Here is a 14,474-nt window from a genome sequence, read left to right on the forward strand (position 1 = left end):
GAACAATGACTTTCTTGGTAGGCTACTGTTCAGATACAAGCCATGTAACAGACACCGTCTTTCATTAAAGCCTGTGTATTCAGTTCATTTGATTCATTGCGGCTTATAGACAGGTGCGGCGTATTTATGTTTAAAATAAAAATCTTTGTCAAATTCAGTGGGTGCAGCTTATATTTGGGTGCGCTTAATAGTCCGGAAATTACGGTATGTTTTTGATTCACATCACACAGGATCTGTCTTCGTCCTGTTCCACTAACACCCTGGTGAAGAAGGCCGCGTCTGTACCATCTGAGACGCTTAATGGACTTTAAACTACCCTCTCAGGTGCTTAAGACTTTCTACACCTGCACCATTGAGCGCGTCCTGACGGGTAGCATCACTTCCTGGTTTGGGTACAGCACCATGCAGGGCAGGCGAGCAGTCCAGAGGGTGGTGCGTTCAGCTGAACGTACCATCCACACCGCGCTCCCTGACCTGCAGGACATCTACAGCACGCGGTGCAGGACCAGATCCAGGAAGATTGTGAAGGACCTCAGCCATCCCAACAATGGACTCTTTTCTTTGTTGCGTTCAGGGAAACACTTCCGAATAATGGAAATGGTGATTATATATTTTTTTGCCCTTTCTGCAACTCTTGAGCACTCAGAGCACTCACTGAAAATATCTGTTAATCTTTAAATCTGTAAAAGGATATTTAAAAATCTACCCTTAGTAAGATAAGTGGTTTGCTTTTTACTGAACAATTACTACAGAATCCTAAAATTCCACCATTGAGCAAAGTTTTTATGATTGCCAGCAACTGGTAATATTACAGCCAACTTTTTACTTTTCTTACATTCATTCTGGGCCATTAAATCCTATATCAGACATTTTTTTGGTAAATCGCCAGCAGGGAAAAACAATAAGGAACAAATCTTTTAAGAGCAAAAGATACAAAAATACAATATTAGCACTGGATTTTTACTATCCAGGACTTCATTAGATTTATAGACTCAATAATTTATGGGTAAACACCAGACTTATCTTACAGATTAACACTTTTTCCAAGCAGCATCACTGTTCACTTTAAGTCTGTGGTTTGGCATCTTTTAATCTCTTAAAAACACTGACAAATTAACCAAGAATTCAAAGAGATTAAACACAAAAAGAAACAAACACATTACAGATTATGCCTCAAAAAAAATAAAAATAAAAAAGTTTATATACATATTTATTATTTTAAATTTTATTATTATATTTTTTTTTAACAACAATCACAACCTAATAAAAAAAAATTATTATAAGTGCATCAATTACCTTGGGGTAACATTATGGGGCTTTGCACATGCTTAAATAATGCCAGTTGAAAGCATGTGTGTGGTTTATAGTGTGCATCACTGCCTTCTTATAAGATGATCATTTAATCAAACAAAAAAATGAAAATAGGCCATCACTAATAGAAATACATGGGTTCAGATTACAGTCTAACCAAACAAAAAGATCTCTTATGCAAAATTATTATGTTTCATGATACATTTAAACTAGACTTAGATATACAACAAAAATATAAAAGAAAAAATCACTTGATTTACATAGCAAAAAGCTAAATGTAATTAAGATCCCAGGTGAGAAATCCACCGAACTCTGAAACACCGATTTTGTGGTAACAATATAAATAACTATATAAAACGAACAACATCCAAAGCTTTTTGGTGAAAAATCAAATCAGCATTCAAGCTGAGTCAGCAAATTTTTAAAAGTTTTATATACTAAAAAAATGTAAACTAAGGAAAAAGAAAAAAACAAAAAAATTCTCAAATACCACTCAAATATAAAGCTCAAATACCACTGACTGACTCACTCACTCACCACGAAATCTCAAAAACCTCTGAACGGATTGCAATGAAATTTGGAACGTACCTTCCTCTTGGGTCTTAGGTGCTCACTAAGAAAGGGTTTTGAAAAATTCGCCCTGGATCGCAGCTAACTCGCGAAAAACGCGATTTCTCACACATTGTAAACTCTTTGAAATAACAGTACGGATCCTCATGAAACTTACTACATTGTTTCTTATTAGATGTTAGATGCACGATAAAAATTATTTTCAAAGTAGTTTGCCCTGTATCGGTACTACAAAGGGGTAGTACGTTATTTGTTGACGTTAAGTTCTGATCTCTGATCATCCAGTCCTGCTCAGTGCTTACTGCTTAGCGTTCTGCCTTCCGTAGCGAAGCACGGGTACTTTCAGCAAGTGTATATATATATATATATATATATATATATATATATATATATATATATATATATATATATATATATATATATATATATATATATATATATATATATAAATAAAAATCTTTATCACAAATTCACAGACAATGATTTCTGGAGGCATTTTTGAACCCATGAAGGGATTACATTACAGAATCGTGATTGTTTTTAATGCAGTGCCACTGGAGGGGCTGAAGATCACAGGCACCCAATATCGATTTACGCCCTCATCCTTACGAACAAAGATTTCTCAATCTTATGTTGAGGAACATTATTTTAAAATTGTTTCATAATTGTTAGATACAGTTTGCAGACTAGTAAACTCCTGCCCATTTGTACTTTTGTGAAACTCTTGCTGCTCTAATTTAAACATTTTAAACATTCGCTATGTTCAATTGTAAATCAAATACGGGTTTATGAAGCATTCGAAATAATTGCATTCTGTTTTTAATTTACATTTTACAGAGTTCCAGCATTTTTGGAAATAGGGTTATAAATATACATAAACAAAACTGAATTGAACAGAGAGTCTGATGTGCAGAGGTGCCAACAAGAGGAAGAGAATTGGGATAACATTCTTATACAAACTGGTCAAACTAAAATTTGACATTTTAAAATTTACTAAAAAATTTACACAAGATTTATTGTCAGTCTTAAAGGCATTTATAATCACAAATCATTAGATAAGCTCGTTATAATTTTAACATCAAACATTGTATAAACAGTTCGTTTTTACACGCACATACCTTTAATTACAGTTTAAACAAATCCTTTGTACCATTCTGTTTTTCTTAGTTCATATTGTTCTAACTGTCCTTCCAGTGAAGGGCAAAGTGAGAGTTTAACAGCTTATTAAATTGTCTTCTTTTTCTGATTGACAGCTCATCCTGACCCCTCTCTAGAATAGACCACATGGGTTAGATTAACCTTGTGAACAACCTGTACAGCACATCATTTTAGGTCCTCTAGATTTTAATATAAAAAATCCCTCATGTTTAGCATCATTAAATATCCAATGCAAGATGTAGGGCAGGTTTTTTTTTTTTTTTTTTATTAATTTGCTAGTCAGAAAGACATCCTTTAAGCAATAAAATTGAAAATCTTTATTGCTAACAATCATCACGATTCTTTGGGAGAAATAGCAGCAATATACATTTCACCATGTACAATCCACCAAATTCAACTGTGATCTCATCTCAGCTTTGCACAGAGCTAGAAGAACTCTCATGACCCTCTCTGACCTGCACCTCAAATTCCAATAAGTGTTCGTGAAAACTTTGCCTTCTCATCGGACTTTCTGGAGAGACAAAATGCAATAAAAAGGTGTGTCTCCATCAGGTCTGGGATATGTTCTGCGATTTTAGAGACCATTTAAATAAGAAACATATCAACTGCAGGACCAGTCAGAAAATTATGCAAAAATCACTAATGGAATACTAGTGTTTTTTTGTTAGTCATTAAAAAAGCAATGCATTTTAGACTAAACATGGAAATATGCAGTTGAACAGTTACTGGTAGTTATGCCCCGAATTTCAGGGCTGAATTGTATGGATATAAGCAGAGGAAGGTGTTCAGGAATACAAAGGATCTTGTGTGGTCTAAGTTTGCATGATACTGGTCTAGTTCATTTCAGTTAAAATTTTTGAAAAAAATTATTCAATCAAAACAGAACAGGCCAAAAACACAGGTAACCAAGCATCAAATGCCAAAACTTAGCATGAGTATAGTAAAGCAAAACAAAAACTAATGCAAAACCAAAGACAAAAAGCAAACAGCATATTCTAAATATCAGCATTAAAAATGTACACATTCTTTCGACATTTTTTTATTTAGAATCATTAATATACCGTAATTTCCAGAATATAAAGCGCACCTATATATAAGCCGCACCACTGAATTTGACAAATATTTTTATTTTGAACATGAGCCGCACCTGTCTACACTAATGTACTTTACACAGGCTTTAAAGAAAGACACGTTACACACGGTGTAACGGGTGAAATATGTTGTGCTTCCTTTAAGAGCAGAGCGGTATTTTGGGAATAGCCTGCCACTGCATTTTTTCCCGGTATTACTGCATGTGTTCAAGACGAGGATTATGTCCTTATTATTTTCTGATGCTCATTTCTAAGTTTCTTTGACTAACCCATAACACTGTTGCCAAGAAAGAAAAAAAAAGCAAGAGTTTTGGAAACCTGTCTGTGCTTATATGATTTCTGTTGCAACTGGAGTTAGTGAGCTCTCCCTTCACCCAGACTCAACGCGCTACAACAGCTTGTATCTAAACAGTAGCCGACCAAGTTAGTCATTGTTCACCGTCTTCCTCCTTCCTTTCACAACTATTTCTCTTAGGAGTTTATCTTTTGGCATCGCCGTGCATTTAAAAAACCCAGGAAAAATTCATAAATTAGCCTCTTCGTTGTTTAACCCGCGGGGTTCAAAACGTAGGAAAAAAGTAGCGGCTTATAGTCCGAAAAATACGGTAGTTAATATATGTTAACTATATACCTGTTGAATGTTAGCTAATTGTTTTGCAATTGGGTTTTTTTTTTTCTAAATGAAAAATTTACTATTAGAAAAATCTATTTTGATGAAAATGAGGTCATCCACAACTCAAATTAAAGTATCGAGATATGCTCAAAACCCCTGCAGAAATCATTTTAGATCCAAGTGTCCATTCGACACATGCATATATTCATAGGTTTTTTTATGTAATAAGCTCTTACACTTAATAATCAAACGTTATTAGGTCTGGTATAATCACTCAAAATTGGAGTAAATGTCGCATTTTACAGCAGTGTAAAATTGCGAAGACAGAAGTGAGTCAGTATATTGCATATATGTCTAAAACGTAGTGTAAATAAGAAGATACAACCCCAGTCCCAAAAAAGTCAGGACACTGTGGAAAATTTTAATGAAACCTAAATGCAGTGATTTGCAAATCACATAAATCCATATTGCTCAGGCAGGACATGCTTTATCAGCAAACTTACATCTAAATTCATTTTAGCTGTGTATCTTCTGTAGCACTCATGTTGCTGCAAGCACTAACAACTGGCCTTTCAGTGAGTCGGGTGTCTGAGGATGATCCTGTCATGGCATTTATACACTCAAATCACAGTGTGTGTTTCATGTAAATTAGCCACATCAAAGTTTCAGGCATGTCAAAATGTTCCACCAGTCATCAAACAAGCCTAAATACAGCTTTACTAATAAATAACAAGTGGCCATGATGCAATGCATGCTGGCATCTACCTTTCCAGACTTAAAAGAACAAAGATTATATACAAAATATTCAGTGAACCATGTGAATGAAATTTGATTGAAGACAACCTTTACAAATATCAAACACAGTGTACAATAATGCTATGCTGTCAATGGCTATTTTCATAGCAGGATCCAAGGTAGGTAAAATGGAACATTATGGAAATACAAGCTCCAGTGTTTCAATGTAGCACAAATCAGTAATTATATGGAGTCCTTCATTTTTATACTCCATTAAATTCCAGTATTTATTTGTGATGCAGTACATTTTGAAATACTCCTACATACATGCTTTCTCAGAATAAAATGCTGTCTTGTGTTAAGAGTATTGCAGTCTATTAATATAATGTTTGATAGTCATGTATGTTGGGTCTGGAGTGTCCATCTTGTGTATAAGATCTGATCATGTCTGTATTCAAAATGAAAGCGTCTGGATTTAAAATGGAATTGGTTTTCATTTCTAGCTGGCTTGATTTCATGTAGCTTGTTAGCTGTGCACTGGTCCCATTCCGTTACACCACTTTTTTTGAGATGCAAGAGTTAATTATTGGTTTGAGGTTTGATGGTGAGATTTTACAGTCTGTGACTCCCATTTTGAGGGCTTCCATAGCAGCAATGGCTGTCTTAAAGCAAGAACTTCTGGGAAATAGTTTTTCATTTCTGTGCATATTGAAATTTACATGGACAGGAAAACAAACAAAAAAGAACATACATGGTATCACGAATGAGTGCTGTCGAATGCCAGTGCAGGTTTAAGAATGCAGTTATAAATAAGATGCCTGAACCCATTTTACATAGCATCTTGAAAGGATATTCTGTTTGCAGCCTAATTAAAGGGACTATTACATTGGCAGTCACAAAGCGCCTAAAACTCATCTCTAATTATGGATGGTGTCCTGTTAATAAAGTGTATACATAATTGCATAAGTCGAGAGTGCTGACGTCTGAAACTGAACTGGCTTTAGGCTAACTTTTCTAAGCCACAACACCCAGAGGACAGTCACGGTTGTGGGATGATGAATTACATTATTAGAATGTTAATTATTCTTGGTGCAAATAACAGAAATACTGACTTTAAACCAATAAACAACAACATCTTGGCCCTGAAGCACTACAGAATGATAAATAGTCTACACAGTTACATTTCCTTAGTATAAAGTAACAAAACATGCCGTTCCTATAACACAGCTATCAAACAAAAGGTTTCAGTATGTCTCTTTGACTCAATTAATTCAGCACAATAATATAATGAAGGGCTCAGATTTTCATGCACCACTAATTGTATGCTTTTTTGTGCAATGATTTTTATCCCCCAGAATGCCCAGCATTACTAATTACAAAAAAGAACGCTTTAAAAAATTTAAAATGAATAAAGTTAATAACAGCACAAACACCATTGCATGAGAGGACAAATTTGTTCTTAAGTGAGATAGTGAAGATGTAGCCATCATGATGAATACAGATGGTCCCTGAGTTACAATGGTTTGACTTACGATTTTTCAATCTTACGATGACGAGAGCGATACGACAAAATTGTACATTTTTGCGCAACAGGCACAGGCAGCAGCCTACGATGATGCGTTGGAGGAGCGTATTTCTCGCCCTGTGAGATGCCCCACTCTCGCTAGCGGTCGACGTAGTAAAGTTGTCTCTATGTGTATTTTTTTTAAACAGCAATTTTAGTGATAAAAGCGTCTTACAAGCGCCCAATTAGGTCTCCTGCTGCTAGTGAAAAAAACGTAGAGGAAAGCCATCAGTTTAGAGCAGAAAATTTTAATTATAAATCAGCATGAAGCAGGAAAGACTGTCACAGTAATAGTCCCATCGTTGACTTACGATATTTTTGACAATGGGGGTCATCGTCACGTATCTCCATCGTAAGTAGGGGACTACCTGTATACTTTAGGCTGTCACGAAGTTGACACAAAACTATATATAGCTGTCCAACTCATGAGCATTAATTTTTAAGATTTCCAAAAGAAATCTCAAAACTTTTCCTAACGCTTTTAATACTCCATCTTTGTGATAGCAACACCACAAGTGTTTTTCTTTATTTGCTTTTAAAATGGAAAGTTCTAACACATAAAAAGGTTTATTAATCAGTATCATTATTTCATTGCCCAAAGGTGCTGAGAAAATATTCAGCACTAATTACCCAGAGACATCTTACATCGACTATAGGAAAATCTATTAATGAGGTAATGTGTTTTTCTGGAATATAAAAGCATTTAAGAGAATGAAGAAATTTTCCATAAAGAAATTTTCTAGTAATGTGTATACAAAAATCTACATATTTAGAAAAACACTGAAAGAAAGATATAAAGTGAAAAGGAATGATATTTCTAATGTATGAAAATGCATATAGGCATATTATACAGAAAAAGAAATTACAACCTATTTCCGTTTTATATATTTCCATACTATATACTTCTACAAACAACTAAACACAACAGATTTCAATTAGATTTCTATATTCACGATCATAAAGACAGTGATTAGAAACTATATACTGAGATCTACACTACTGAACCTGACCCTGGACCACAAATAACAGCAAAAAAGTTTATCTTTCAAGATGACTACTAATTTCCTTGACCATTAACTCCAGCAGCAATACTTCTTGTCTAAAGGACACTTTTCAGTCGTATATGAAACCTGCAATCAAACACCACTTGCACTTAATTATGACTGCAGACACGCAGCCATGTACCATGTACTCAGGAGAAAAAGCATGATTTGTGGCAGAGCATTTAGATCAAGCTGTTATGGCTTGGAAAGACATGCAGGCCCGTGTTGTAACTTAATCGTAAAAATCAAAAAAGCATTGCTACCGAATTGAAAGCATGTCATTCTTATATTGAAGAAAAAAACAAAATAAAATAAGACAGGTAGCATTTATTTCTCTGCACACTCTTACACAATTATCAATCACCAGTTTAGTTCGAAAATGCCTCTTTCAGCAGTGCTGATAACATAGAACGCCACCTACTTATAAAATATAAGCCATCTAAATGGCAGTGCTGCTAAGGAGAATATGGAGGCCGAATAAGGCACCTATGGGATCATTAGATGAGCTGCTGGAGGTTTATGCAGTGCATTCTTAACACACAGTTGCAGTGCTTTTATTTAACAGAATCTATTACTTTTGATCTTTGCACAGCTGGCGTTTATACTACAAAGAAACATGACAACTGAACTTTAGAAAGGAAAAGGGGGAAAAAAAAAAAAACACAATTACGAGTAAAGAACGCATCTCGGTTTCAGTAACGATCCAGTGCAAGTCAGTCAAGCAAGGAGTTAGAAATGTCATTTACTGAAAATATGAGAAGAGGTTGTATGGGCTTCCCAGAGCGGCATTTTTTCTTTAACCTGGAATAAACCTGACTGTGGCACAGCAGCATTCTTATGCGCTGCAAAAAGAAAACTGTAGATGTGATGGCTATCATTTCCTTTCTTCAGATTTGTGTGAAAATCACCATTATTTACCTGTGGAACATGAAAGTAAAGGAAGAACAAAACCACGGTAGTTTGGGGGTCACACAAGTGGATTGGCGGACTACAATGCGATCATCTCAATTAACTCTAATGTGGTCATTTTTAACAGATTTTATTGCTTTTTGACAATATTTAAAACCATATTTTTTGTGTGAATATCTAAAGATGACTAAATGTTTACTTATGTAAAGGTAACTAGCAACCCATCTTAAGAAAAACTGGGGGAAAAAACCCTTAATTCTGTCAATTTGTCTGAAAATTAATTAAGCACATAAACTTCATTGTATGGGGAGGTTTTAGTCCCATATGCTGTTTGGCAAACTGCTTTAAATAAAAAAAAAAGAAATTAAATGTGGTGTAATTTTTATTTTTTTTTACTTTGGTTTTACAATCCTTTACAATCCCTTGGACGATCCATGTTCTACTTACATTAAAAAAAAAATAAAATAAAATAAAAAAATGAAAGATTTTCCATGCAGAAAATAAAAATGTTTGTAAAATGTTTTACATATGCTTGATGAGGATAGTAAACTGATTCACACCAGAACCTTAGCTTAGATATTGTCCGTGTTCTGCAGGCATCACTGTACAGCACACACAGGCAGGTAAAAATCAACATCCATCTGCTGTGTTTGATGCAAGACAGATTTGCACCACACAAACAAAATTTAGACGCACTCCCTTAAAAACAGAGAAACAAAAATACATGGCTGATGCTTCATGTCTTTCATGTGTTTTAGTATTTAACTCTTAATCCTCTATTAACTCTCAATGTGCTAGCAATGTAAAAATAAAAAGTTGAATTTATAATTTGTATTTTTTTTTTTTATCGATTTAGCATGAACACAAGGGAGAAAGAAAATGATGCATAAATCCAGTTGAATAAATGTTAGCTCAAACTAATAAGGCATCCAGATGAATTGTTTCTCTTAGGCTTTCTTTTTCCTTTCAAAGCAAATGTTACTGGAGTTAATCAAAAGACTAGATATGCTTTTTAATGAATAGCTTTTAATTATGTTCCTTCAAAGGCTCCCTAAAATGCTGATGTGACCCGGGTCCAGTTTGAGCTTGATACTTCTGTATTACACTTTCATTTTACACTGATATCTCCTCTCGACTACAGCCATTAACTGTGAGGTCTTAAATGTTTATTCCAAGCAATTAGACTCAGAGGCAGTAGCGTTGCTGCATTAACGATTCTCTGAGTAAGTGCTTGACATGGGCACATTCAACACTGCATGATGTTGCAGTTAAACATTACGTATAGAGTTTCTTCGGTAGCCCTCACAGGCATAGAGTGGACTGGCAGACTGATGGTTGCTGTGGTCAGCACAAGGCTGAGAGCTGACGTGGCAAAGTGCACAAGGAAGAAAGACAGAGACCTGCTCCGGTTTTCTCTCTCTTTCTCACTCTCTGTAAGAGCTGTGAGAACATGATATTAAGAAAGTGAGCAGCATCCAGGAAGTGTCCTAATATTAAAAGAGTTCAAAAACAATCATGCAAATCATTTCAGATTCACAACTCCTCTTTTGGTGTATAAGGGAAAACTTGTTAAAAGCATATGCTAATGTTCCTTGTTGAGCTCAAGCACAAAAATGTTAAACTATTCCAACTGTTCCAGTTATATAATGTAATCTGGTAATATAATGTAATGTCATAATAATTTATACAAACCTGCTAGCTGTGCTGAAAAATTAGGCAACACCATCTGACCAGTCTGATCAGTGACTTCAACAGTAATGTTATATAAAATATTATGGTATTTTCTGTTGTGAAATTGTTACCACCAACTGTTCTCAGAAACAAACACGAATATCGAACATAAAATAAAAGTGTATGTGCAAAATAGCTTACATATACAATACACTGCACCATTATACACAAAAAAATAAAGTATTATTTACTCCTTAAATAAGTTCAGTTTTTTTACTGACACATCCAACACAGAGAGCTAAAAGTGTCTATTTTATTTATTCTCTCTTTCCTATGTAAAGTCCTAATAAAATTACTGATCACTGGCAGTCAAGGGGTTACATGCTGTCCCACATTTACTCTGTAGGTTTAAAGGTCAAGAGAATGAATCCAGATCTTTGTTGCACATCTGTTGTTTCGGTCTGCTGATACCACGTCTCCATCTGACAATAGTGACACTTGGCATGCCAGTTTACATCAGTGCAACTACCCAGGAGATAAGTGAAGCTAGATATTAACAGTTTAAAAAAAATAAATAAATAAAAATAAAAATAAAAAACAAACAAGCAGCTTTTTACATCTGATACTCAGCTTTTCATTTTTATTGTTATTTAAACTGTAGGCAGAATTTGTTTAGCAAACACAGAGTACTCAACTCCTACTCCAAAGACATGCTATTCCACACATAATGAGTTTCACAATCCTGTTTAAAAACCCTTTAAAATCCCAAAACGCTAAGAAATTTCATAATCGCACTACACTGGAATCTGTCTGAGCTCGTGTTTTATGTACAGACAAGAAGTGAAAATTGCAAACTTGAAGAGGAGGGTATGGTTGGGAAAGAAGTATCTCTGTAATTCATCTTCATTTCTGCAGCACACTGCACCCATGGATTGAATATACATTTATTTACAATTTTATTCCCCCCCCCTGCATCTCACACTGGAAAGCTTAAGTGTCTTAAATTATGATTTATGATTAAGCTCCAGTACAGCACATTTGAAACAAAGAGAAAATCAGGAACACAGATACACTGTGCTTTTGCACATACAGTATGACTCACATTGCATTTTCAAGCAAATGTATTCTTCTTGGACTACATTAGGTAAATGCACCAAACCAAAAAGTTTATTTGACTAAACTGTTGTGTCACAACATAAACTGTATTGCTAATTATGAAAAAACTTCAAATTCTAAAAAGGCATCTTTAAGTCTAGTCCTATCATATCCTTAATTGAGTCAGATTTTTAAAAAAAACTCTACTCCTGAAATACTTCATGTCACCAACTCTGGATAAAATAGCGCTTCAGCTAGTGATAAGACCTAGATGTGTCGAAGCTGAAACCACACACATAGATCGTGTGAAGTGCAAACGGCCTGTGGCCTTTTCCCCTCAGATATACCTGGTGCAAATAAACTCATTCAGGTCCAGTATGCCAGAATGTTTTACAGAAGGCCATTCCAAAACTATTAGATCAGCATCTGTTCAGCATTGTATTACAGTACAGAGAGAGAGAGTGCACTGTAAGCAGGTGCTGCTGCACTGCCCCTTCAAGTCAGTCATTAAACAGAATGGCAGTACAGGGTGCATACATTTTAAACCTATAACTATTAATGATCAAACTCCCAACCATGGTGCATGGCAGTGCTGAGATCTGAACTCAAAACCTTTCAATCTGCCTATTTGGAACCTTCCACACAAGAACCAATCTGACAGTCTCCTAAAGGTGCAAGATGGAGCCTTTTTCCATGAATGTTCTAGATAGAGAACTTGATGGATCTCCTTTAAAGAAAAGGCAACCCAGAGCATACCTGTATCACCAACAATGGTCTATAAATCAAGTTCTTGGCTACGCATCAGTATTAAGTATAAAAGACTAAAACCTACAGTATACATACTACTTTAAGATAAACTCTGTATGTGTAATAAATTAAATGCCCCACATCCAAAAGCTTAGGTGTTGCCCCATATATATCCCAGGATTAATGCTTCTCTCTGCTTCACATCCACATAAAAGGCTCAAACATTACAGCATGTCAGAAAGAGAGAGGGGGGAAGGGGGGTGGACCAGAGCATTACTAGGATTCTCAACATATTAAAAAAAAAAAAAAAAAGGAAAGAAAAAAAAAAACTGCAAGAGATAAAAAGCTCGATGAGAGAGTTTAGTGGTGCTGTGAGAATATGCACACAAATATGCCAATGCAAATTGAAAAGCTGCTCCACAATCCACTGAATTTCACTCTTAATGCATTATTGACCAGACCAGCACTGCCCAGTTTTACAGGCACAACCACCGCTTCTGGATTAGGTTTAGACGTTTAGACATCACAGTTTAGACATTTAGGGAAGATTTAGGTATGCATCTACATAGCAACTCTCAAAGCACATAGTTCCAATCACAGCATCGTTGCCTGAACACACACGCAACCCAACCCCCTCAGTCTGCCCACTAGTCTTATAGCTGGACGCACGTTCCCTAACGTGACAGCTGGATTTAGCTGTTTTCCAGGAAAGCGTGTTATTTGATGATATAAACACAAATACCTTCCAGTTACATGGCAAATTTCACAACAGCTTCTTCGGAGCGTCTCCATTAGCCAGTCAAGCTGGTTGTGGTTACAGTGGTTATAGGAGCATGCGGTTGGAGATGGAACAGGTTCTCTTTCCACAGTGGATTGATGATCAATAATAATAATAATAATTATAATAATGATAATAATAATAATAGCACAAATAGATTCTAATAGAATTGCTACTCAGGTTTTGCACCAGTCTAACCACTACCAGGGGGTTTTACAGGAGACTTTTGGTTCACTTGGCCGCGTGTGATGTGTGCATGTGTATCATCTTGTATCAATGCGCTACATTTTATTTTGATTTGGACTGAACCACAAAAGCAACACTTCCCACAGCACGCTCTCGCTTACAGAGTCACTGCGCTCAGCGGCAGGACAGGTTGTGCCGCACGCCGCCAAACGCAACAAGCCGCGGGCTTCTCCAAACCCCAGCACATGCCCACAAAAGCAAAAGTGACCAGGACTTACTTTTCCTGCAGGACATTTTCTTTAATGGAGCTGAGCTGCTGCAGTCTGCAGGTGACCAGGTGCCGCTGGTGCTGTTCTTTCAGGCACGCGTTTTCCTCGCACAGCTCGTGCACTTGGCGCTCGAGCTCCTCAATGCGACCCTTCTGCTTCTCTAGCAACTCCTGCTGGGTCTCGATTATGTTGTTGAGCTCCTTCAGGAACTCGGCCGCCTTGCTCGGGTTTTCCGGCGCGTTCTCCATGTCGCCGACGTGCGCGAGACGCCCGTCCATCGGGGACAGGTTATTTTGCGGACGCCGCCGCCGCGGCGCGTTCACGCACAGGCTCGGTCCCGATCCGCCGCGGCGCGCGCTCTCCGCTCGGCCATTGTTCACGCTCGCGCTGCTCTTATCGCCTTCTCGCCGAGTGAAGAAGTTGCGCTGCGGCAGCGCGCCGTCCACAGGCTCTGCGCCACAATAACTACTACCCTCAGGAAAAAAAAAGCGCTGAGCCTGTACACAAACTAGATTAACCCTTTACCGGAAGGAACGTTCCCGCTTCTGCGCTTAATATTCACAGATGGACCATTTGGATAAAGCGCCCTGATCGTGTCAACCGTGTTGGCATGGTGTTTCTCACATTTACTTTAATGTAATTATGAATTACACACGCCATTTATTAAATCAACAAGTAGACTTGAGGGCCTGAAGGCAATGGGAAGTTACGTCACGCGTGGCGTTTTGGGGAGG

General features: G+C 36.7%; 1 protein-coding gene across 4 annotated transcripts in view; it reads right to left on the bottom strand.

Annotated features, from left to right (window-relative positions):
- Positions 1-14,211, bottom strand: part of iqsec1b (IQ motif and Sec7 domain ArfGEF 1b) — a 206,155-nt gene extending 191,944 nt beyond the window's left edge. For all 4 annotated transcript variants that reach the window (XM_083533967.1, XM_083533973.1, XM_083533966.1 and 1 more), the window contains exon 1: positions 13,750-14,211. In XM_083533967.1, the coding sequence (XP_083390093.1) occupies positions 13,750-14,018 (269 nt within the window). In that variant the 5' untranslated portion in view covers positions 14,019-14,211. The remainder of the gene's footprint in view (positions 1-13,749) is intronic.
- Between the last annotated feature and the right edge of the window lie 263 nt (positions 14,212-14,474).

Source organism: Silurus aristotelis, assembly GCF_946808225.1.
Source record: "Silurus aristotelis genome assembly, chromosome: 28".
NCBI lineage: Eukaryota > Metazoa > Chordata > Actinopteri > Siluriformes > Siluridae > Silurus > Silurus aristotelis.